Raw genomic sequence first — 23,453 nt, forward strand, 5'->3', positions numbered from 1 at the left:
GTGGAATCCACAACATGTGAGTGTAGAGAAGAGCAAAGCACAGACCACTGACTACAATGCAGTCTGAGCCTTGCTACATGCACAATGGAGCAAGGCTTACAGAGACACCAGGGGCACTTGAAGAGTCCAGTTTCTGGTCAAAGGAAATTTAGCATAATGCCAAGGTTCTTAAATTTGTAGTTTTTTTAATACATTATAACTGTATTCTCAATTTGCTTCTGACATGCTAAATATTTTTTTTTAAAAAATGTACATTGAATATTATTCAACAAGCTCTTCATATTCTGGCATGGGCATGTTAAAAAAGATTTTTTCATGGTACCCCTCTGATGGTTTTGCAGAACCCTGGGGTTCCATGGAACACAGTTTGGGAGCCACTGCATTAAATGGCCAATGGGCAGCATGAGACACAGTAGTGAAACTGTATTATAGCATTCCCTTCCTTCTCTTTCTCTAGGATTACAACAGCACCACTCCTATGTTATCCTATATAATTTGATCATTTATTTATTTATTTACGATATTTCTATCCCACCTTTCTCAAGCTCGAAGACAACTCAAGGCGGCTTACAAATTGGCAGCCATTCGATGCCATAACAATCCACAATATACAAGAGGGGGTGGGGTAGAAATGTACGATATAAATAAATAAAATTAAAACATTTAAAAACAACATTATAAAATCAATAGAAAAACCATTTAAGCCATATAATAACCAATGTCTTCCAATAATCTTAATGAACATCACATTTCAGAACATCGCCTTTTCTTAATACAGGAAACTCACTCCACAATCAATATGTAATTTTTCTGCTTGATCCTAGCAATGACAGGAATTTTCAGGGAAAGAGAAGTGGCTTTAATTTACCACATTATCAAAAGATAGTTTAACTGATTTGAGTCTTAACTACTCTTTCTCCTCCTGTTATAAATACATACACATTTTTGAAAAAGTATTAGACTAAACCTGTTTCCAAGGTGCTGTTGCAACACCAAGAAATGCCTCAAAATATGTTTAAATTAGACAGTAATGTAATTATTACTATGTAATTAGTAATTACACAGTAATTACATAGTCCAAATCCGGGGAGTGGGATGAGCTCCCGCTGTTAGCCCCAGCTTCTGCTAACCTAGCAGTTTGAAAACATGCAAATGTAAGTAGATCAATAGGTACCACTCTGGTGGGAAGGTAACTTCGCTCCATGCAGTCATGCTGGCCACATGACCTTGGAGGTGTCTATGGACAATGTCGGCTCTTTGGCTTCGAAATGGAGATGAGCACCTCCCCCCAGAGTTGGACACAAATAGACTTAATATCAAGGAAAAAACGTTACCTTTACTTACATAGTAATTATGCCACAGGTATTATTTCTACACATTTTATAGTGAAATGACTTTTTTTTTAAAAAAAAAAATTATCTTCCTTACATTCATGTTCTTCCACTGTGATAGCAGCTTATTTTCAGGGCTTTTCAGTGAGCCATCCATAACATTTCAAAAAGAGGACATGGTGGAGATACGTGATTCTGAGTTTGCTGAAGCAATCTAATCATTTTCATCTTCACTTTATGTGCTCCATGTATTTTTTCATCACCTTACCCCTGATTTGAGGATGCCAAAACCCAAGCTAAAGACTGGTCAAATTTGATAAGCATGGGTGGCAATGAGACACAGCTGAGGGCACACGGTGCTTCAAAAGTTTCTCTCCATTTCCGAGTGCAGTCCTTGTTTCAAAACAATATGCACAGGCATACCTCAATGCAGATGCTTCTAACAAAAACAGTGCATGGGGGGGGGGGGGGGGGAAGAGTTATCCTTGAATATTCTTTGTCAAACAGATGCCACACAATTACAGCCAACTAACCAAAGCATGCTTTCAACCCAAATCTTTTAGATGACAAAAGAAACACTCCATAGTACTGACGCAACAACCTCCAGCAGATAGAAGCGTTTGTTCAGTGAGTTGCTTTGTACAAGGCTATCACAGGATGGATGTACACATATTGAATGGCATTATATGAGCAGGGTAGACCCTGCCACAGCCTGACAATAATAGTTCTAATACAAAACTTGTGTTTTAAAGTTTTTATTGGCTTTATTGGTTTTGTATGGTTTATATTAAAATGTTTTAATTATATTTTATGTTATTGGAGGGAACAGAATTTTGCCATTTGCAAACTGGCTCCAGGCTGAGAAAGGCAGTATATATAAATATGGTAAATAAATAAGTAAATAAATAAACCCACTGTAGAAATGCTTCAGGGTGAACAGGAGTTACAAAAGACAGCAGAGTCAGTGTTTTAAGGAATCCATCCTCCACCCGGTGCATTTATTTTCACAGTTATCTCACCTCAATGTCGTCCAGATTTTGGATTTTACATGAGTAAAAATACTGAATTTCTGAATAAAGGAATAAGTTCCCAAACTACTATTTGCCATGCTGGCAACAAAAAGCCATTTTGTCCTGAAAGCCTGCTTTAAAATCCAATCTGCTTTAAGCCCGCGTACAACATGACAACGAAAGCAATGTCACTGTCTTGAACTCCTCTCCACCAACATGGACACAAACCTTGGCTATTGAGGACCTCACTGATGCATGAAGAGGGGGAAACATGAGTTTTGTATCTCCTCTGAAAATCATCTAGGTCAAATCCAAGGACAAAGACATGTTAAGTCTGGAATATCAGCACCCAAAGGGATCTTTGGGTACCTTCAAGGCTAACTCAGAGAAAGAAGTTGGGACCATAAGCTTCAGACTTAGAAGCATTCATCTGAAGGTTAGGAGCCCCGGTGGTGTAATGGGTTGAACCCTTGTGCCAGCAGGATTGAAAACCAACAGGCTGCAGGTTTGAATCCAGGGAGAGTGTGGATGAGCTCCCTCTGTCAGCTCCAGCTCCCCATGTGGGGACATAAGAGAAGCCTCCCACAAGGTAAAACATCAAAACATCTGGGCGTCCCCTGGGCAACATCCTTGCAGATGGCCAACTCTCTCACACCAGAAACAACTTGCAGTTTCTCAAGTCACTCCTGACACAGGGGAAAAAATACATCTGAAGAAATCCATGAATTCTTATGCTACCAACTTCTTTCTCTCGGGGCTCTTCCACACAGCTATATAACCCAGAATATCAAGGCAGAAAATCCCACAATATTTGCTTTGAACTAGGTTATCTGAGTCCCCACTGCCATATATTCTAGTTCAAAGCGGAAAATGTGGGATTTTATGCAGCTGTGTGGAAAGGGCCTAGATCTCAAAGATGCTACAAGATCCTTTGCAATACAGCTATGCTGAATTTCTCTGACTGGAGGATAGGTTGGGAATCTTTTATCCAGAATTCCAAAGTAATTCAAAATCCAAAATGGTCCGCCTGGGTGGTTGAGAAAACAACATTTTTTCTTTCTCAGGGTTCAAGGGACACACACCTTTTTCATGCAGAAAATCGTTACAAATACTGTGTGTAAAAGCACTTTGATCCATTTTGAACTCTCTTTATCTGGGATCCTAAAAAATCCAAAATACTCCAAATTCCAAAACTGTCAATTCCTTAGAGTGGTTGAGATATGCTTTCTAGCGGATCAACAGACACAGACTTTGATTCATGCACAATTTTGTTTAAAATGACACTTACTTTCAGACACTTCACATACACTTACATGTGCATGAGGTGTATGTGTTTATACTTGGGTCTCACTTCTAAGAGATATCAGTATGTATAAACAAATACAGGCGGTCCAAAATCCAAAAGGGTGCAACCACACTGTAGAATCAATGCACCTTGGCACCACTTTAACTGCCATAGCTCAACATAGCAAACTTGATCCCTCCAGGTGTTTTGGCTTCCCAACTCCCACCATTCCTAACAGCCTCAGGTTGAGGGGGAAAGGAAGGGGCCTGAGGCTGTTAGGAATGGTGGGAGTTGGAGTCCAAAACGCCTGGAGGGTAAGTGGCTGAGGAGGAAATGGAAGGGGCCTGAGGCTGTTAGGAATGTTGGGAGTTGGAGTCCAAAACACCTGGAGGGTAAGCGGCTGAGGAAGAAATGGAAGGGGCCTGAGGCTGTTAGGAATGGTGGGAGTTGGAGTCCAAAACACCTGGAGGGTAAGTGGCTGAGGAGGAAATGGAAGGGGCCTGAGGCTGTTAGGAATGGTGGGAGTTGGAGTCCAAAACACCTGGAGAGTAAGCATCTGAGGAGGAAAAGGAAGGGGCCTGAGGCTGTTAGGAATGGTGGGAGTTGGAGTCCAAAACGCCTGGAGGGTAAGCGGCTGAGGAGGAAATGGAAGGGGCCTGAGGCTGTTAGGAATGGTGGGAGTTGGAGTCCAAAACACCTGGAGAATAAGCATCTGAGGAGGGAAAGGAAGGGGCCTGAGGCTGTTAGGAATGGTGGGAGTTGGAGTCCAAAACACCTGGAGGGTAAGCGGCTGAGGAGGGAATGGAAGGGGCCTGAGGCTGTTAGGAATGGTGGGAGTTGGAGTCCAAAACACCTGGAGAATAAGCATCTGAGGAGGGAAAGGAAGGGGCCTGAGGCTGTTAGGAATGGTGGGAGTTGGAGTCCAAAACGCCTGGAGGGTAAGCGGCTGAGGAGGGAATGGAAGGGGCCTGAGGCTGTTAGGAATGGTGGGAGTTGGAGTCCAAAACACCTGGAGAGTAAGCATCTGAGGAGGAAAAGGAAGGGGCCTGAGGCTGTTAGGAATGGTGGGAGTTGGAGTCCAAAACGCCTGGAGGGTAAGCGGCTGAGGAGGAAATGGAAGGGGCCTGAGGCTGTTAGGAATGGTGGGAGTTGGAGTCCAAAACGCCTGGAGAATAAGCATCTGAGGAGGGAAAGGAAGGGGCCTGAGGCTGTTAGGAATGGTGGGAGTTGGAGTCCAAAACACCTGGAGGGTAAGCGGCTGAGGAGGGAATGGAAGGGGCCTGAGGCTGTTAGGAATGGTGGGAGTTGGAGTCCAAAACACCTGGAGAATAAGCATCTGAGGAGGGAAAGGAAGGGGCCTGAGGCTGTTAGGAATGGTGGGAGTTGGAGTCCAAAACGCCTGGAGGGTAAGCGGCTGAGGAGGGAATGGAAGGGGCCTGAGGCTGTTAGGAATGGTGGGAGTTGGAGTCCAAAACACCTGGAGAGTAAGCATCTGAGGAGGAAAAGGAAGGGGCCTGAGGCTGTTAGGAATGGTGGGAGTTGGAGTCCAAAACGCCTGGAGGGTAAGCGGCTGAGGAGGAAATGGAAGGGGCCTGAGGCTGTTAGGAATGGTGGGAGTTGGAGTCCAAAATGCCTGGAGAATAAGCATCTGAGGAGGGAAAGGAAGGGGCCTGAGGCTGTTAGGAATGGTGGGAGTTGGAGTCCAAAACACCTGGAGGGTAAGCGGCTGAGGAGGGAATGGAAGGGGCCTGAGGCTGTTAGGAATGGTGGGAGTTGGAGTCCAAAACACCTGGAGGGTAAGCGGCTGAGGAGGGAATGGAAGGGGCCTGAGGCTGTTAGGAATGGTGGGAGTTGGAGTCCAAAACACCTGGAGAATAAGCATCTGAGGAGGGAAAGGAAGGGGCCTGAGGCTGTTAGGAATGGTGGGAGTTGGAGTCCAAAACGCCTGGAGGGTAAGCGGCTGAGGAGGGAATGGAAGGGGCCTGAGGCTGTTAGGAATGGTGGGAGTTGGAGTCCAAAACACCTGGAGAGTAAGCATCTGAGGAGGAAAAGGAAGGGGCCTGAGGCTGTTAGGAATGGTGGGAGTTGGAGTCCAAAACGCCTGGAGGGTAAGCGGCTGAGGAGGAAATGGAAGGGGCCTGAGGCTGTTAGGAATGGTGGGAGTTGGAGTCCAAAACGCCTGGAGAATAAGCATCTGAGGAGGGAAAGGAAGGGGCCTGAGGCTGTTAGGAATGGTGGGAGTTGGAGTCCAAAACACCTGGAGGGTAAGCGGCTGAGGAGGGAATGGAAGGGGCCTGAGGCTGTTAGGAATGGTGGGAGTTGGAGTCCAAAACACCTGGAGAATAAGCATCTGAGGAGGGAAAGGAAGGGGCCTGAGGCTGTTAGGAATGGTGGGAGTTGGAGTCCAAAACGCCTGGAGGGTAAGCGGCTGAGGAGGGAATGGAAGGGGCCTGAGGCTGTTAGGAATGGTGGGAGTTGGAGTCCAAAACACCTGGAGAGTAAGCATCTGAGGAGGAAAAGGAAGGGGCCTGAGGCTGTTAGGAATGGTGGGAGTTGGAGTCCAAAACGCCTGGAGGGTAAGCGGCTGAGGAGGAAATGGAAGGGGCCTGAGGCTGTTAGGAATGGTGGGAGTTGGAGTCCAAAACACCTGGAGAATAAGCATCTGAGGAGGGAAAGGAAGGGGCCTGAGGCTGTTAGGAATGGTGGGAGTTGGAGTCCAAAACGCCTGGAGGGTAAGCGGCTGAGGAGGGAATGGAAGGGGCCTGAGGCTGTTAGGAATGGTGGGAGTTGGAGTCCAAAACACCTGGAAGGACCAAGTTTGCCCATGCCTGGTGTAGATGCATCCTTATTGATGCTGCAGCAGGTATGGAGAAAGGTTGGGGTAAAGAGCAGAGTCTCCTGGGGGAAAGAAAACAAACCCTTGGCCGATAAGGAAGCAAAGGTTGAGCGACAATTTGGCCAAGAGGAGACAGGAGGAACCCATGCGAACACGCACCCCAAAGAGACAGAACGAGGGACTGACCTGCCTGGCTGGAGCCACCCCTCGGCTGGCCAGGAGCAGCAGAGCCAAGGCGATCCTCCTCCAAGGCAGCCAAGGAGAGGGCATCTCCGGAGGGTTTGCCTTGCCTTCCCCGCCGCCCTTGGGATGCCGCTGTCGCCAGAGCCGCGTCGGAAGCAGGAGATGAAAGGCGCGGGGATGGAGCCGAGCCTCACTTCGGGAGCCCGGCGGCTGACTTGGAGCGAACTTTGTCGGGGGGAAGCCTTTGTAAGGCAGGCGGAGGAGAAACCTTGGAGCCGGGCTCAGCCCAGACGACGAGGAGTCCCAGCCAATCGCTTCCCGGGACCGCAGTTGCGCGCGCGCCCCCTCCTCCCTGGGAAGAGGGGACTTGCTCCCCTAAATAACCTCAAACCCCCTCCTTCCTTCCCTCCCTCCCTCCCTCCCTCCCTCACCCCCTCCCCGGAGCCCTGGATCTACACTGCAGCTTGGAACTGCATTGTATGGGCAGTGTAAGTAAAGGTTTCCCTCTGAGGTTAAGCCCAGTCGTGTCCAACTCTGGAGGTTGCTGCCCATCTCAATTTCTAAGCCGAAGAGCCAGCGTTGTCCGTAGACACCTCCAAGTTCATGTGGCCAGCATGACTGCATGAAGCGCCTTACCTTCTGCTGGAGCAGTACCTATTGATGCAGGCATGTAGCCGGGGGGGGGGGGGGCTCGGGGGGCTTCAGCCCCCCCCCCCCCGAAATTTTCATGGTGGTTCGCGAAAAGGCCTTACTGGTGCATTATTTAAACTGTTATGTTTATTCATATCATGATCTGATCACCATACTCAATATATCCCATATGCATGGGGGTATTGGGGTAATGATACAAAAGGTTTGCTAGGCTAGACCCTCTTTCACTCAGACTCACCCCCCTCCCCGAAACTCAGCCCCCCCGAAACCCCCCCTGAAAAAAAATTCAGCCCCCCCCCCGAAACGAAATCCTGGCTACGGGCCTGTATTGATGTATTCACATTTGCATGTTTTCAAACTGCTCGGTTGGCATAAACTGGGGCTAACAATGAGAGCTCACCCTTCTCCCCAGATTCGAACCTGTGACCAGCAAGTTCACCAGCTCAGCGGTTTAGCCCACTGCGCCACTAAGGGTCAGTATAGAGACTCCTATAATGCAGTTCGATGAAGGTGTTTGTTTTTCGTCACAGGAGTGACTTGAGAAACTGCAAGTCGCTTCTGTTGTGAGAGAATTGGTCATCTGGAAGGATGTTGCCCAGGGGATGCCCGGATGTTTTGATGTTTTGCCATCCTTGTGGGAGGCTTCTCTCATGGGGAGCTGGAGCTGACAGAGGAAGCTCATCCACACTCTCCCCAGATTCAAACTTGCAACCTGTCGGTCTTCAGTCCTGCTGGAACAAGGGTTTAACCTACTGCATCACTTGAGGCTCCAAGTAGAAGTAAACAGCATTCTATGGGTCTTCACTAGAGCTTTCCAAACATTTCATGTTGGTGAGACACTTTTTAGACAGGTATCGTTTCACAGCTCCAGAAATTAGCTTGACTCCCACAGCAAGGGTGAAACCAACCCTTTAGATCAGGCATGGGCAAACTTTGGCCTTCCAGGTGTTTAGACTTCAACTCCCACAATTCCTAACAGCCAGTATTGTGGGAGTTGAAATCCAAAACACCTGGAGGGCTGAACTGCATTGAGTTGGAAGAGACCTCATGGGCCATCCAGTCCAAACCCCTGCCAAGAAGCAGGAAAATTGCATTCAAAGCACCCCTGACAGATGGTCATCCAGCCTCTGTTTAAAAATATTTCTATACATGCTTTTAGGCATTCAAGGTATTCCTGATTGTTTACAATCCTGTGTGTGTGATATGAACTGTGCATTCAGGTTGTACTACAATCCTGATAAAAATGCTCATATGCTAACTTCAGTATCTGTCTAGAATTGAATAGCAAGTTGGCATTGTTCCAGTAATGCTTCCAAAACAAAACAAGATAAAACAAATCTTCCTCTCAGTAGAAACTTAGAATTCTGTTTAAAATGCACTGACAATGTAGTCCAATCCTCTGCCGTCCAGCCTCCAAGAAAAGAGCTTCCACCACACTCAGAGGCAGAGAGTTCCACTGTTGAACAACTCTCACCATCAGGAAGTTCTCCCTAATGTTCAAGTGGAATCTCTTTTCCTGTAGTTTGAAGCCATTCCTCCGTGTCCTAGTCTCCAGGGCAGCAGAAAACAAGCTTGCTCCCTCCTCCCTATGACTTCCCCTCATATTTATACATGGCTATCATGTCTTCTCTCAGCCTTCTCTTATGCTTGCCATAGATGTGGGTGAAATGTCAGGAGACAATGCTTCTGGAACATGGCCGTACAGCCCGGAAAACTAACAACAACCTGGTAAAAATGTGCTCCTTGATTCTTGCGGTGAATAACTTTAGACCACCCTAATATATTTAACACTAGCCATCCCCTGCCACACATTGCTGTGGCCCAGTCTGGTGATCTGAGAAATAAAGTAACAAAAAAGTGTTGGTTTCTAATATATGTAATTTCTTTATGCTTGTGGGTAAACAGTATTTCTTGTTTCTTTGTCAGTGTTGATGTGGAGATTGTCTGGTTTGCCTTCTCTGGAACATGCAACATATTACTGTGCTTCTTTAGGGGTCCCATTCAAATCTATGATATTATAATTATCATATACATGTGTGTGTGTGTGTGTGAATCAGCTCTATCTATTTCTATGGCTGGATGTCTCTCTGTCAGGAGGGCTTTGATTTTGTGTTCTTGCCCTGGTGAAGGAAGTTGGACTGGATGGCCTTAAGGCAGTATTTCTCAACCTGGGGGTTTTGACTCCGGGGGGGGGGGGGGTGTGAGGGGGTGTCAGAAGGGTCGCCAAAGACCATCACAAAACACATTATTTTCTGTTGGTCATGGGGGTTCTGTATGGGAGGTTTGGCCCAATTCTATCATTGGTGGGGTTCAGAATGCTCTTTGATTGTAGGTGAACTATAAATCCCAGTAACTAAAACTCCCAAATGTCAAGGTCTATTTTCCCCAAATTGCATCTGTGTTCACATTTTGGCATATGGTGTATTCATGCCAAGTTTGGTCCAGATCCATCATTGTTTGAGTCCACACTGCTCTCTGGATGTAGGTGGATTGCAACTCTAAAACTCAAGGTCAATGCCCACCAAACACTTCCAGAATTTTCTGTTGGTTGTGAGAGTCCTGTGTGCCAAGTTTGGTTCAATTCCATTGTTCAGAATGCTCTTTGATTGTAAATCCCAGCAACTACAACTCCCAAATGACAAAATCCTTTTTTTTTTTTTTTTAGTGATGGTCACTCCTTGGGTTAGTAAGTGTATTGTGTCCAAATTTGGTGGCAATTCATCCAGTGTTTTTTTTAGTTATGCTAATCCTACAAACGAACATTACATTTTTATTTATATACCGTAGATTGTAGCTTGTACAGATCTAATTAGAAGTTGGCGTCATTGAATTTCATGTTTATTGCTAGACCTACAGCCTCTGTTATCTTGAGTAAGAATTTTACTAAATCCATTTCAGCCTGATAGCTGAACCAAGACTGATGTCAAAAAATTGGGAAGGATGTAATAAGTTTCCCAGTAACTGTTGGAAATACTCACTCTCTGCTCATTTTTTCTTAGAAGCCTCCTTTGGTAGATGCGAGATTCTGATTGTGTTTGTTTATTCTCAACTGCACAGGGAAATGTTTGTCCAAGACAACAATCACAAAAGACTTTAAACACATATGCAACTTGATTCCCTCACATCTTCTTTGTACTATGGAGTGGGCAGCCTGTGGTTTTCCAGATGTTGAGGGATTCGGAGGCTTTACATAACACCTGCCAGTCCCTTGTGTTTATCAATTGTAACATAACGCTTGGCAGAGCACTCGGATGTCTTGCGTTAAAAAAAGACATTTGTTTTCCCTTCACAACTAATTAACAATTGTTGAGAAATGGTCTTGTTAAAACTAGGAGATTGGATGTTTTCCCCGCAAGCTCTTTTGCATCTGGGATTGGTTTAGAATCATTCCATGAGCAGACTGTCTAGACACAGGTAGCTTTGCTGAGCTGCTGTTCATTATTGCTCCGAAATATACATTTCTTTTCTTTGCACTAATTCTTGACTCTTCTTCACACTGTTATCCTTTAAGAAATGCCCAAGGGCTCATCTACATTGTAGAATTAATGCAGTTTGACACCACTTTAACTGTCATGGCTCAATGGTATTAGGTTCATGGGAGTTGGTCTTTAGTCTCCTCTGCCAAAGAGTGCAGGTACCTCACCAAATTACAAAGTCAAACTGCAGATGAACCTGGCACACATTTTCATGAGTAGGTTGGGATACAAACCCTGGTTTTCCCAGAGTTCAAGGCTCTAGTATCTACATTGTCATATACTGCAATTTCATAATGCAGTTTAACAGCATTGAACTGCATTATATGTCTGGATAGACTCATATAAATGCAATTCAATGTAGTTAAATTGTATTATGAAACTGCACTGTATGTCAGGTTCCTAAAATCCAACAAATCACAACATCATGCTGGCTGTAAAAACCTTGAATGCACAAGAGATGACTCTTCTTGGGAGCCTTCAAGACACCTAAAATATTGCACAGAAACAGAAAAACTTTCAGATTTTTCTCTGTCACAATTTCACTTGAAACAAGTGATAGCAGAAGTAGCACTTTAAAATGTTTTAATTTAGCAACCTTAGCACACATATAGATACAAGGTAAGTGAAATTACCAATGCAGTTAAGCTTCTTTTCAAGGTAGTTTATTTTATTACTTGTATCAATGAATGTGGGGAGTTCTCCAAAATCACATTTAGACCTGTGGAGAGATGCTTCAGCTGCATGGTAAATGGATTTTTTTTTCATGCTTTGAACTTATGAACAAAAGGCTCCATATAAATATTGAAAATTCTATTTTCTGGAAAAATAACAAACAAAGCCCAGTGAACATTCCCCCAGGCAGTAAGCAGCCAGACCTTGAAGCTGCAAGGCCATTAAATGCTAATCAAGGTGGCCAATTGCAACATTAACACCTGCCTCAAATAGACAAGTGTTCTTTCTCCTACCCTGGACATTCCACAGATATATCAACCCCACTTGCCTAGTTTCCAGCTGACCTCACAACCTCTGAGGATGCCTGCCATAGATGTGGGTGAAATGTCAGGAGAAAATGCTTCTAGAATATGGCCATACAACCTAGAAAACCTACAGCAACCCAAACCCCAATGAGCTTATTGTGTCTTCTGTTAAATCAATGGTTCTCAAGTGTTAGATGTGGGTCCTCTGTTGTTTTGTCCTACAACTCTCAGAATCCTAGCCAGTTTACCAGCTGTTAGGATTTCTGGGAGTTGAAGGCCAAAACATCTGGGTCCCACAGGTTGAGAACCACTGTGTTAAACGGTACATAATGTCTTTGTGTCATATTCTTTTCAAAAAAAAAAAGGATATATATAATAAGATATTTGTGAACAAGACTCCATAAGGTTGCTTGCACTCAAGTTTCTCCAGTTTCCTTTCCAGCTTCAAAGGACCTTGAGCAGAAAGTACTGACGTTGTAGTTAAAAAGATGGCCTTGGAAAAGCCATACTCTCTCAGCTTCGGAGGGAGGCAAAGGCAAATGCTCTCTGAACAAATCTTGCCAAGAAAACTCCGTGCCAAGTTTTAAAATCAGAAGTGATGTGAAGGTACAGAACAAGTTGAAAGAATAAGATACTTCCATTCTGATCATGGCTTTGGCATGACCATAAGGGTGTTGGCCTTGCTAAATCTGCAAGTTTGCTTGGATTAATTACATTCCACACATTCAGGATTAGTTCTCTAAGTACTTGCTAAGGCTATTGCTCAACTGGACTCCCAGTTCCTCTGCTTTTCATCTTGATGGTTCTGCCCCTCTGGGTGAGAGCCAATAAGTTGAGGGTAAATCCAGAGAAAAGAGAGGTACTCCTGGTCAGTCGAAAGAAGATCAGGGTGCGGGATTACAGCCTGTGTTGGATGGGGTTGCACTCCCTCTAGGGGTGATCCTGGACTCATCGCTGACCCTGGAACCCCAGGTGTCAGTAGTGACCAGGAGTGCTTTGCACAGCTGAAAATTGTGTGCCAGCTGTGCCCATACCTTGAGACGCCAGACCTGGCCAAGGTAGTCCACACCTTGGTCATATCCCATTTGGACTACTGCAATGCTCTCTACATGGGGCTGCCTTTGAAGACAGTTCGGAAGCTACAACTGGTGAAAGAGATCGGCAGCCAGGTTACTAACTGGACCACTGTTCAGGGAGCAAAAAACTCCTGTGTTACAGCAGCTTCACTGGTGCTGATCTGCTTCCAGGCTAAATAGTAAGTGCTGGTTATTACCTATAAATCCCTAAATGTTTCAGGCCCAGACTATTTGAAAGACCGAATCTCTATATACAAACCAACATGAGCACTCTGGTCGGCGGAGAGGTTCCTCCTCTCAGTCCCACCCCTGTCTCAATCCCCATCTCTCGGTTCCATCCCCATCTCTGGAACTCCCTCCCTAAAGCATTAAGAATGGCCTCTTCCCTCCTTTCCATCCAAAAGCTATTAAAAACACATCTATGTGATTTAACTTATGGAGAGGAGGATGATTAAGTACATCTATTTCATTGAATCATGGAATCATAGATTTGGAAGAGGCTTCATGGGCCATCCAGCCCAACCCCTTACCAAGAAGCAGGAAAATCCATTCAAAGCACCCCCAACAGATGGGCCATCCAGCCTCTGTTTAAAAACCTCCATAGAAGGAACCTTCACCACACTTCAGGTGAACAGCTCTCACAGTCAAAAAGTTCTTCCTAATGTTCAGGTGGAATCTCCTTTCCTGTAGTTTGAAGCCATTGCTCCGCATCCTAGTCTCCAGGGCAGAAGGAAACAAACTTGCTCCCTCCTCCCTATGACTTCCCCTCCCATATTTATACATTGCTATCACATCTTATCTCAGTCTTCTCTTCTGCAGGTTAAACATGCCCAGCTCTTTAAGCTGCTCCTTATAGGGCTTGTTCTCCAGACCATTGATCATTTTAGTCACCCTCCTCTGGACACATTCCAGCTTTTCAATATCCGTCTTCAACTGTGGTGTCCAGAATTGGACACAGTATTCCAGGTGTGATCTAACCAAGGCGTGATCTAACCTGCCACATGACATTTTTGGCTCATGTTTGACTACAAGGATTCCAAGATCTTTTTCACATGTACTGCTCTTGAGCCAGGTGTCTCCCATTCTGTATCTTTTCATTTCATTTTTTTCAGCCTAAGTGGTGTATCTTGCATTTGCCCTCATTGAACTTCATTTTGTTAGTTTTGGCCCATCTCTCTAATTTGTTAAGATCATTTTGAATTCTGCTCCTGTCTTCTGGAGTATTGGCTATCCCTCCCAATTTGGTGTTGTCTGCAAACTTGATGACCATGCCTTCTGGCCCTTCATCTAAGTCATTTATAAAGATGTTGAACAGGATCGGGCCCAGGACGGAACCCTGCGGCACCCCGCTCATCTCTTCTTTCCAGGATGAAGAGGAAGCATTGGTGAGCACCCTCTGGGCTCGTTCATTTAACCAATTACAGATCTACCTTATCCACTTTACCTTTGCACCTTATCTAGATGCTAGCAGCCACCCTGGTAACCAGCTGTTTTCCACCTCTCCCCCCAACAATTTTAGACTAATTTTAGAGATTTTAAATTATATCTTAAGGATTTAATATATTAGTAATTATGTAGATTACATTATGTCTTGTTCATTTATTTTGGTATATAATTTATTGAGTTGTTCTTGATTTGTTTATTGATTTGCTTATATATTACTGTCAGCATTGAATGTTTGCCATTGTGTATTTTGTTGTGAGCTGCCCTGAGTCCCTTTCATTACATTTCATTTCTCTGTTTCTCTGCATGAGTGAGTGAAGTTCAAGGATCTTCTGTAGGTCATTGTTGCTGCTGCTCTCTTTATATTAGAAATTAATGACCATTGGTCACCCACTTCTCATTTCTGCAGCTCTTTTTTGTATCAGCCATGTTTTCTGGAAAAGATTTCTGTCATTCAAGCTCACTGTTGTTGTTGGGTTTTGTGTGTGTGTGTGTCAGGAGCGACTTGAGAAACTGTAAGTCACTTCTGGTGTGATAGAATTGGCTGTCTGCAAGGACATTTCCCAGGGGATGCCCTGATGTTTTGATGCTTTACCATCCTTGTGGGAGGCTTCTCTCATGTCCCCACATGGGGAACTGGAGCTGACAGAAGGAGCTCATCCGCACACTCCCCGGATTTGAATCTCCAACCTGTCGGTCTTCAGTCCTACCGGCACAAGGGTTTAACCCACTGTGCCACCGGGGGCTCCACTATTGTTGTTAATGATGATGATACACATCTTTTAAGAAGCACAGAGCAGCTTATGTTGAACTTGTGCCCAAATACCTGCCATAGATAGAGACCAAGGGTGCATTAGCATTGTAGAATTAATGCGGTCTGACACCACTTTCACTGTGGCTCAATTTTATGGGATTGTGGGAGCCTCAGTTTTACAAGCCTTCTCTGTCAAAGAGGGCTAGGTCCTCACTAAACTAGAAATCTCATAAAATCCATAGCATTGAGCTATGGAAGTTAAAGTGGTGGTAAACTACATGAATTCTGCAGCACAGATGTAGCTCAGCTTTATCAGACAAAATATTCAGGTACTCAGAATCTAAAGTAATTGTTTAGAAATTACCTGGTGGAACATATTTTGTGCAAATCAGAAGCACTTCAAGAAAGATTAGTTAGAAGTGTGACATATTAATTATGACTGTCAAATAGCCATTATCAAATCACAGAAAGTAGTTTCGAGTCAGTTATTCTTAATGAATGAGATATTATGCAGGCTATTTTTTGTAGCTGCAAGGGCAAAGACCAACAATTAACAAATAGTGGGAGGCACTGATTAAATGCATTTCAGCTGTGGTGGGAGTGCATTTGTGAAGGTCTTGGACTTTTCAACTGGCAAATGTATCATTGCTGGTAAACTGAGTTTGACTTTCTACCTCAGAGGCAGCATAAGGAGAACAATAATTCAGTTGCCAAGATCTAGTTCAGCCATTCTTTAAAAGCTTACCATGTTTAAAACATTACACTTAGAAATGGCCACGAAGTATCCTGCACACGATCCAGGCTAAATTCAACTTTGTAAAGGCACTTTGAACTGAGCCCTCAACTGGTGGAGTGGTGGGTTAAAGCACTAAGCTCCAGAACTTGCTGACCAAAAGGTTGGTGGTTCAAATCCAGGGAGCAGGGTGAGCTCCCACTGTTAGACCCAGCTTTTGCCAACCTAGCAGTTCGAAAATATGCGAATGTGACTAGATTAATAGGTACTGCTTCTGCGGGAAGGTAAAGGTGCTCCATGAAGTCATGCTAGCCACATGACTTTGGAGGTGTCTACAGATAAAGCCAGCTCTTCTGCTTAGAAATTGAGATGAGCACCACCCCTACCCTCCAGAATCAGACACAATTATACTTAATGTCAGGGGAAACCTTTACCTTACTGAAATCAACAAGTCTTCAGATGGATGTTGTTCATGGAAATGTTACAGGAGGGAGAAGCCAAACTCGACTTCAAATTTAATTTAAGAAATTTAATCTAATAGATCAAGTCTTTGGAGCCAGTTACAATATTTCCTTTCTTGAACACATTATTAGGTTGTTTCATGATACCAGTAATTAATAACAAGAAGGCATTATTATGTCTCTGAAATGACAGGGCAGATGTTGCTTTCTTTTCCTGAGAAACACCTAACTCCACAGTTTTGAGAAAAGATGTACATGTGAAAGAATGCAGCTAAATTAATCATCATCATCATCATCATCATCATCATCATCATGTCAATGTTGCAATCCCAGGTGACAGCAGGATTGAAGAGAAACAACTGGAAAAGATGACACGACATGTGGATTTAAAGATCGAACTGCAAAGACTGGCACAAGCCAGTCAAGGTAGTCCCAGTGGTGATCAGCACACTAGGTGCAGTGCCTAAAGACCTTGGCCTGCACTTAAACACAATCGGCGCTGACAAGATTAACATCTGCCAGCTGCAGAAGGCCACCTTGATGTGATCTGCACGCATCATTCACTAATACATCACACAGTCCTAGACACTTGGGAAATGTCTGACGTGTGATCCAATACAACAGCCAGCAGAGTGATCTTGTCTGCTGTGGACTCATGTTGTTGTGTTTCAAATAATAATAATAATAATAATAATAATAATAATAATAATAATAATCTTTATTTATATCCCGCCACCATCTCCCCAAAGGGGACTCGGGGCAGCTAATATGAGGCCAAGCCTGAAAACACAACACAGCAAAATAAAACACAAAACAATGAAAAATTATGTCACAATAAAATACATAATGTAACAAGATAAAATAAACAGTGCAAAATAACATAATGATAAATTACACTTCTTCAAGTCCAAAATAAATTTCCTCAGAAAATAACACTATTTTAAAGATTCTGGTGATGTTGATCTCGGCATTATATTCAAAACAAACCTGAATATTAGCTTTTTTCTATCGAAATATTTTGACACATTTTTAGATGGGGAGGTTATGGAACCAACATGGATACATCCTCCTTGTATCTTTCTTCTTCCCATCCATGCAGCCTTCAGCATGGAGGCTCCAACTTTCCTGCCAGGTGTTAAAGACTCCATCATGATGCCAGTTAAAAAACCAAGATAATAATTTAGGGACAGATCACCAAAAGGCAAGATCCTGGCTTACTATTTTTGTTTTCCATGCTACTTCTGTATTTTAAGAACTCTGCTTAGTATAAATGAGGATCTCTGCAATAAAGTGTGTTACCAGTAGATTGGAGAAAAAGGAGTAAGGGGAGAACCTTGCTGTAGCCACACAACACCAGGTAGACACCCAAATGTGGCCAGTGTCTAACATGACCATATTTTAGCCAGAAGTAGGAATACGCAGAGCTAAAAACATTGGCTTCTTTTTTAATGACTGCTTTGGCTGAAATGTGTGAAGTGGCTCTCGTAGATATCAAATACATGAGTACTGAGTAACAATGAAGCATCACTTCAATAAAAGGTGAGAAAAATCCATCTTGAGTTAGATCAAATATGACTAAGAACTCATTATCAAGCATACTCTGTGGTATAAATTTCCCTCCTTGGTCATTGTGACATCCAGCAGAACTTTTATTTAATTTTTGCAGTTTGACAGATGGAGACAAAGTATTTCATTGAATGGCTAACTTCTTTAACGATCTCTGGTGGTTTACTACATATAGTATATTTCTATGGCTATGTCCAGAATTTCCACCTTACAAGAGGAAGTGATTCTGGTACTCTATACCCAGCACTTAACAAAAATCTCATCAATGAATTTTATTTCCAAGGTACTGAGAGATACTACTGTGTTTGAAGTTATGGTAAAAAATGTGTATTTTCTGTATTTCCTGAACCCACTGAGAAATGCATTATTCTCTCTGAATAGGGCTTCTGTTAGTGACATGCACAGACATTAAGTCATGCTATGGAAATGAGTCACCCCAACAGACCTATACTGTAAATTGCAATGGAAGCAGAGCTGTGTATATAGTCATCTTGTGCATTGTGCTCATGCACTGTGAATTGTACAATTTGATTGCGCATTGCACAAGGGCCCCTAAGTAATTGACCGATGCTGTTCAGTATTGCTATTTTGCATGGGGAATTGCATAGTAATGGTGCACCCTATTTCCACATGCACATATTTATATTTCTTGGGCATTAAGGGATTTCAACCAGCATGAGACATATTTTGTATTAATAATATACAGTGGTTTGAACTCCAGTGATAAAAGCAACACATGGGAGTAGGGATGGGGGGAATATATCATATATTATAATTTTTATGTAAGTCATTCTTTATTGCTGTTCATAACAAACAAAAAACAATGTACAAAACCATACATGGCAAGCACCTACAGCTTGGGATGTTGTTTACATTTCCTTCAATGGCCAAGGTTGTAGAATGCCTACATTCCAAACCTAGTTCTAGGTAGATTCTATAGTCTATTAAGACTCTGGTGAATTAAACAGTCCCATCCTGATTACTTGTAAAACCTCATTGGATGTATGTAACTTTTAAGACAGTGTATAGGTGCTACTCTATATAAAAATGTAATGTTTGTTTGTAGCATTAACATAACTCAAAAACCACTGGGTGAATTGACACCAAATTTGGACACAATACACCTATCAGGCCAATGAGTGACCATCACTCATAAAAGCATAGAAAAACACAGCGGAAGAGACTTAAAAAGCCAAAAAATTAAAAAAAAAATATTACAATGCATACACAAAACCACATATGCACAAATATACACACACAGACATATACACACACACACATATATATATACACACACACACACACAAAACACATATCCACAGACTGGGCCACAGCAATGTGTGGCAGGGGACGACTAGTTTTAATATATAATGTGTACATTGTCGCAAATATATATGTTGGGACATGAACTGTGATTGTGTTTGCAATATGCAATTATGATTGCCTCTTTAGAACCCAGAAAGAGGTGCAGCAGAAGTATTAACACACTGTTGGTGGTTTATTTGTCAGGATGAATGACACTGTTCTGTATATTTCCCCTTTAGATCTAAATGTGTTCTTTAAAAAAACTTGGATTCACTTCCTGATCTTTTTTTCTAATTAGAAGAAGAAACGTTCTCTGTGCTGTATAGAGCACCTCATGCTTCCTCGGTAAGATTGATAGCTGCAGCTTCATTTGAATGAGGTAGGCAGGCTTCAGTGATCGATGAGAATTAATGCTGTTTGACCCCAGTTTAAATGCCATGGCTCAATACTATGGAATCCCAGGAGTTTGACAAGGTCTTTAGCCTTCACTGTCAAAAAATACTGATGCCTCACCAAACTACAAATCTGATCATAGAATCATAGAATCAAAGAGTTGGAAGAGACCTCATGGGCCATCCAGTCCAACCCCCTGCCAAGAAGCAGGAATATTGCATTCAAATCACCCCTGACAGATGGTCATCCAGCCCCTGTTTAAAAGCTTCCAAAGAAAGAGCCTCCACCACACTCCGGGGCAGAGAGTTCCACTGCTGAATGGCTCTCACAGTCAGGAAGTTCTTCCTCATGTTCAGATGGAATCTCCTCTCTTGTAGTTTGAAGCCATTGTTCCACGTCCTAATCTCGGATGATTCCATAGCCTTGAGCAATGACAGTTAAAGTGGTATTAAATTGCATTAATTCTGCAGGGTAGATGCATCTATTATGTGAAATAAGGGGATACATATTTACCTTCATAGAATCAGAGTTGGGAGAGACCTTGTAGGCCATCTAGTTCAACCCCCTGCCAAGAAGCAGGAAAATTGCATTCAAAGCACTCCCAACAGATGGTCATCCTGTCTCTGTTTAAAAGCTTCCAAAGAAGGAGCCTCCACCATGCTCTGGGGCAGAGAGTTCCACTGTTGAACAACTCTCACAGTTAAGAAGTTCTTCCCAATGTTTACATGGAATCTCCTTTCCTGTAGTTTGAAGCCATTGTTCCGCATCCTAGTCTCTAGGGCAGCAGAAAACAAGCTTGCTCCCTTCTCCCTATGACTTCCCCTCACATAATTATACATGGCAATCTCAGCCTTTTCTTCTGCATGCTAAACATGCCCAGCAATTTTAGCCACTCCTCATAGGGCTCCTTCTCCAGACCCTTGAAAATTTAGTCACCCTCCTCAGGACACATTCCAGATTCATATAATAAAGTGTTGGAAGACATGTCTAGTATCTTGACGTCCAAAAGCTTCCAAGGATATCATTCAAGATGACTTTGCTCTATGGGGAAATTTCTCCCCTCTATCCAAAAGGAGTTCTAAACTGACCATTTGGCTATGTTTTCTATCTTTCTGGGGCAAAAAACACTTCCCAAGTATGCTGATAAATGATAGATCCTTGAGATGCCTCTAAGGTTAGCTGATTTCCTGTTGATAAATCTATTTTGTTTAAAAAATCTTCTTTGGGAGTTTTTAAACACTTGCTCTAGCAAATAGATCATGGATGTGTTTCAGTTCATTTCTTACAGAGACAATTGGCAATAGAAACAGAGGACCCTTGAGATCACTAAACGCTGTAACACCTTGCTTGAGTGCCAAGACTTATGAGCCATGGGACACATTACTTCAAGCTGTTGAAACAAATCATTTAGAGAACTAAAATCTATACTTAGGGAAAAATGAAGTAGGATTGTTTTCCATTCACAGTCAGGTAACGGCTGCCTGGTTAAAACTTACAATTCAATGTTGATAGAGACAAATGGAGGCTGCTGCAAATGTCGCCGTTGGGGTGTTCCTTGTTAGGATTTAAAAGACTTCCACTAATGTAGTCAAATAAATGGATTTTCATAAGAAGAGCTTTCCAGGTGTTAAAAATGTAAATATACAAAACAACTTAAAATATGAAGATTCTAAAACTACAATTCAGTCTATTCTTCTCTTACCCAAACGTGTAGAACACATAATGCATCAATGGCAATTGGTACCACTTTATTTTCCATGTCTCCCTTCTATGGAATCCTGTGAAGTTCCCAGAATTCTGTAGTACAATCCAGTACTAATCCTGTATTTTAACCAGTTTTAACTGTTGCTAATTTCATCCAACTGTATGTTAAATCAGTCAGCTAATCTTATTAACCTTGCATATTTTGTGCACTTACGGAGCAATAAGGGTATTTGGTCCATAAGTGGATCTTAGAATACTCTTACAGAGAATTCTATGTATTTCTATGTATTTCATCCCACTACAAATCCCAAGATAACATAGAATGCTGCATTGGCATCCAAAGTACTATCTAACTGCTATAACTGTGCAGTGTACTGTAGATATATGTTGAAAATGGCTGATTCTAGCCAGATTTCCAGTCTAGTTTTATTAGCTAGATCCATTTTCTTAACCCCTACTTCAGTCCTCAAGAAACTATTTTTCTGGCCTGTGTATGCAGGTTTCTTTCCATATCAATATCAATACAACTCCCGGGATTTCACAGCATTCATCAGTGGCAATTAAAGTGGTGTCAAACTATTAATTCCAAAGTGTAGATGCACTGCCAGTGCTATGGAATCATGTGCTATTGAGTTGTAGTCATGTCATATTTATTTTAACAGTGTTGATTCACCCTCTTATACAGTTTGGCTGTCCTTTCTTCCTGATAAAATGGGAATCTAGGAAAAGCAAAAAAGCTCATTTGCAATTGCATCCTGTATACAAATCCTTGCAGCCCTTCTTAGCCCCAGCTAGGACCCAACATCTTGTCCTCGCACTTTACTATTGTTGTATCCAAAGTTATAACGATCCTTTTATATTGCTCTTATCCTTACAGCTGCTATATGACCTATGCACTTTACTCACTAGCCCTATCCCCAAAATTGTTGTGCACCAGTCTGCCCAACCACAACAAGACTACTTCTTCTTCTTCTTCTTCTTCTTATTATTATTATTATTATTATTATTATTATTATTATTTTGCTGACACAGAAACACAGTATGACACAGCAAGCAAGATATATATGCTGGATTTTGTATCACAAAATCACAAGTCGAAGACTTCCCAAGCATTTAGGACTGTGTGATATATTTTCGAATGATGCATGCAGATTCAAGTAAGGTGGCCTTTTGCAGTTGACAGATCATGATTTTGTCAATGTTTATTGCCGGTGAGATCTTTTGGCATGGCACCCAGTGTGCCTTTTACTACTGGGACCACCTGTATTTGTTTATGCCAGAGCCTTTGCAGTTCAATTTTGAGGTCTTGATAACGGCTGAGTTTCTCCTGTTGTTTTTCGTCAATTCGACTGTCATCTGGTCTGGTGACATCAATAATCCAAACTTTTTTTCTTTTCCACAGTCGTGATGTCTGATGTACTATGTTCCATTATTAATAATTTATATTATTATTATTTAATAATTAATAATTAAATTTCCATTATTCTTATTCTTATTGATTCTTTAAAATGAACATACTGTATATTCAGGTGCTATAACACTTACGCATTTGTCTTCAAAATCAACAAATGTTTGGTAATTTGAAAAAAGGTTTTTCTGAAAAATATGTGTGTGTACTAGGATGCCTGCAGCTCAGTTTATGGTGTGATGCAGGGGTGAGTGCTTGGCTTTCCAGTTTGCATATGAAACTAGAGCTCTGAAGCTCAAGTGGGTGGTAGTAGTCCTTGCTTTAGCCAGAGCAGAATATGGCTTGTGGTATTTAATTCCCAAAGTAGACTAAAATGTCCCTGAGAAAATAGGAGGACTAGAAAAGACAAGTCCAAGTCTCTATTCCTTTCTACTAGTTTTGTTCCTTGAGTGAAATAATTTCTGTTCCTCTTTTATACATATAATTGATCTTTCCATACAGCTGTGGCCTTTCAAGTTAACAAGAGTGAAAGGAGCTTAGACAGTTATGCTTTAGAGTATATGCTTGATCTGAGCCTAATTCCCCTCCTTTTAATAAGAACATTAAATAAGACATTTAAAAGTCTATCAAGTTTAAAGTCACAACTGATTTCTTCTACATCTTGCTCATCATGGCATTTGGCCTTCCAGGTCACTGAAAATAAATTCTGTTTGAACTTTACATTACAATTCATAATTAACCTATCATCTTATATAGCTACAGTACTCAATGAAGTGTATTATATTCATATTCTCACAGTCGCTGCAGACAGTGGTAATCCTTTGAAGGAAATAAATTCTTTAGTTGAAAGAGAGATCCCAT

At 42.5% G+C, this 23,453-nt stretch overlaps 1 protein-coding gene across 1 annotated transcript in view; it reads right to left on the reverse strand.

The window, feature by feature from the left end:
• The window catches only part of GLP1R (glucagon like peptide 1 receptor), a 131,171-nt gene extending 124,195 nt beyond the window's left edge, over window positions 1-6,976 (reverse strand). Inside the window, exon 1 of the mRNA XM_060754084.2 lies at window positions 6,649-6,976. Within this exon, the coding sequence (XP_060610067.2) occupies window positions 6,649-6,732 (84 nt within the window). The 5' untranslated portion in view covers window positions 6,733-6,976. The remainder of the gene's footprint in view (window positions 1-6,648) is intronic.
• Between the last annotated feature and the right edge of the window lie 16,477 nt (window positions 6,977-23,453).

This window comes from Anolis sagrei, chromosome 1 (genome assembly GCF_037176765.1).
Source record: "Anolis sagrei isolate rAnoSag1 chromosome 1, rAnoSag1.mat, whole genome shotgun sequence".
Lineage (NCBI taxonomy): Eukaryota > Metazoa > Chordata > Lepidosauria > Squamata > Dactyloidae > Anolis > Anolis sagrei.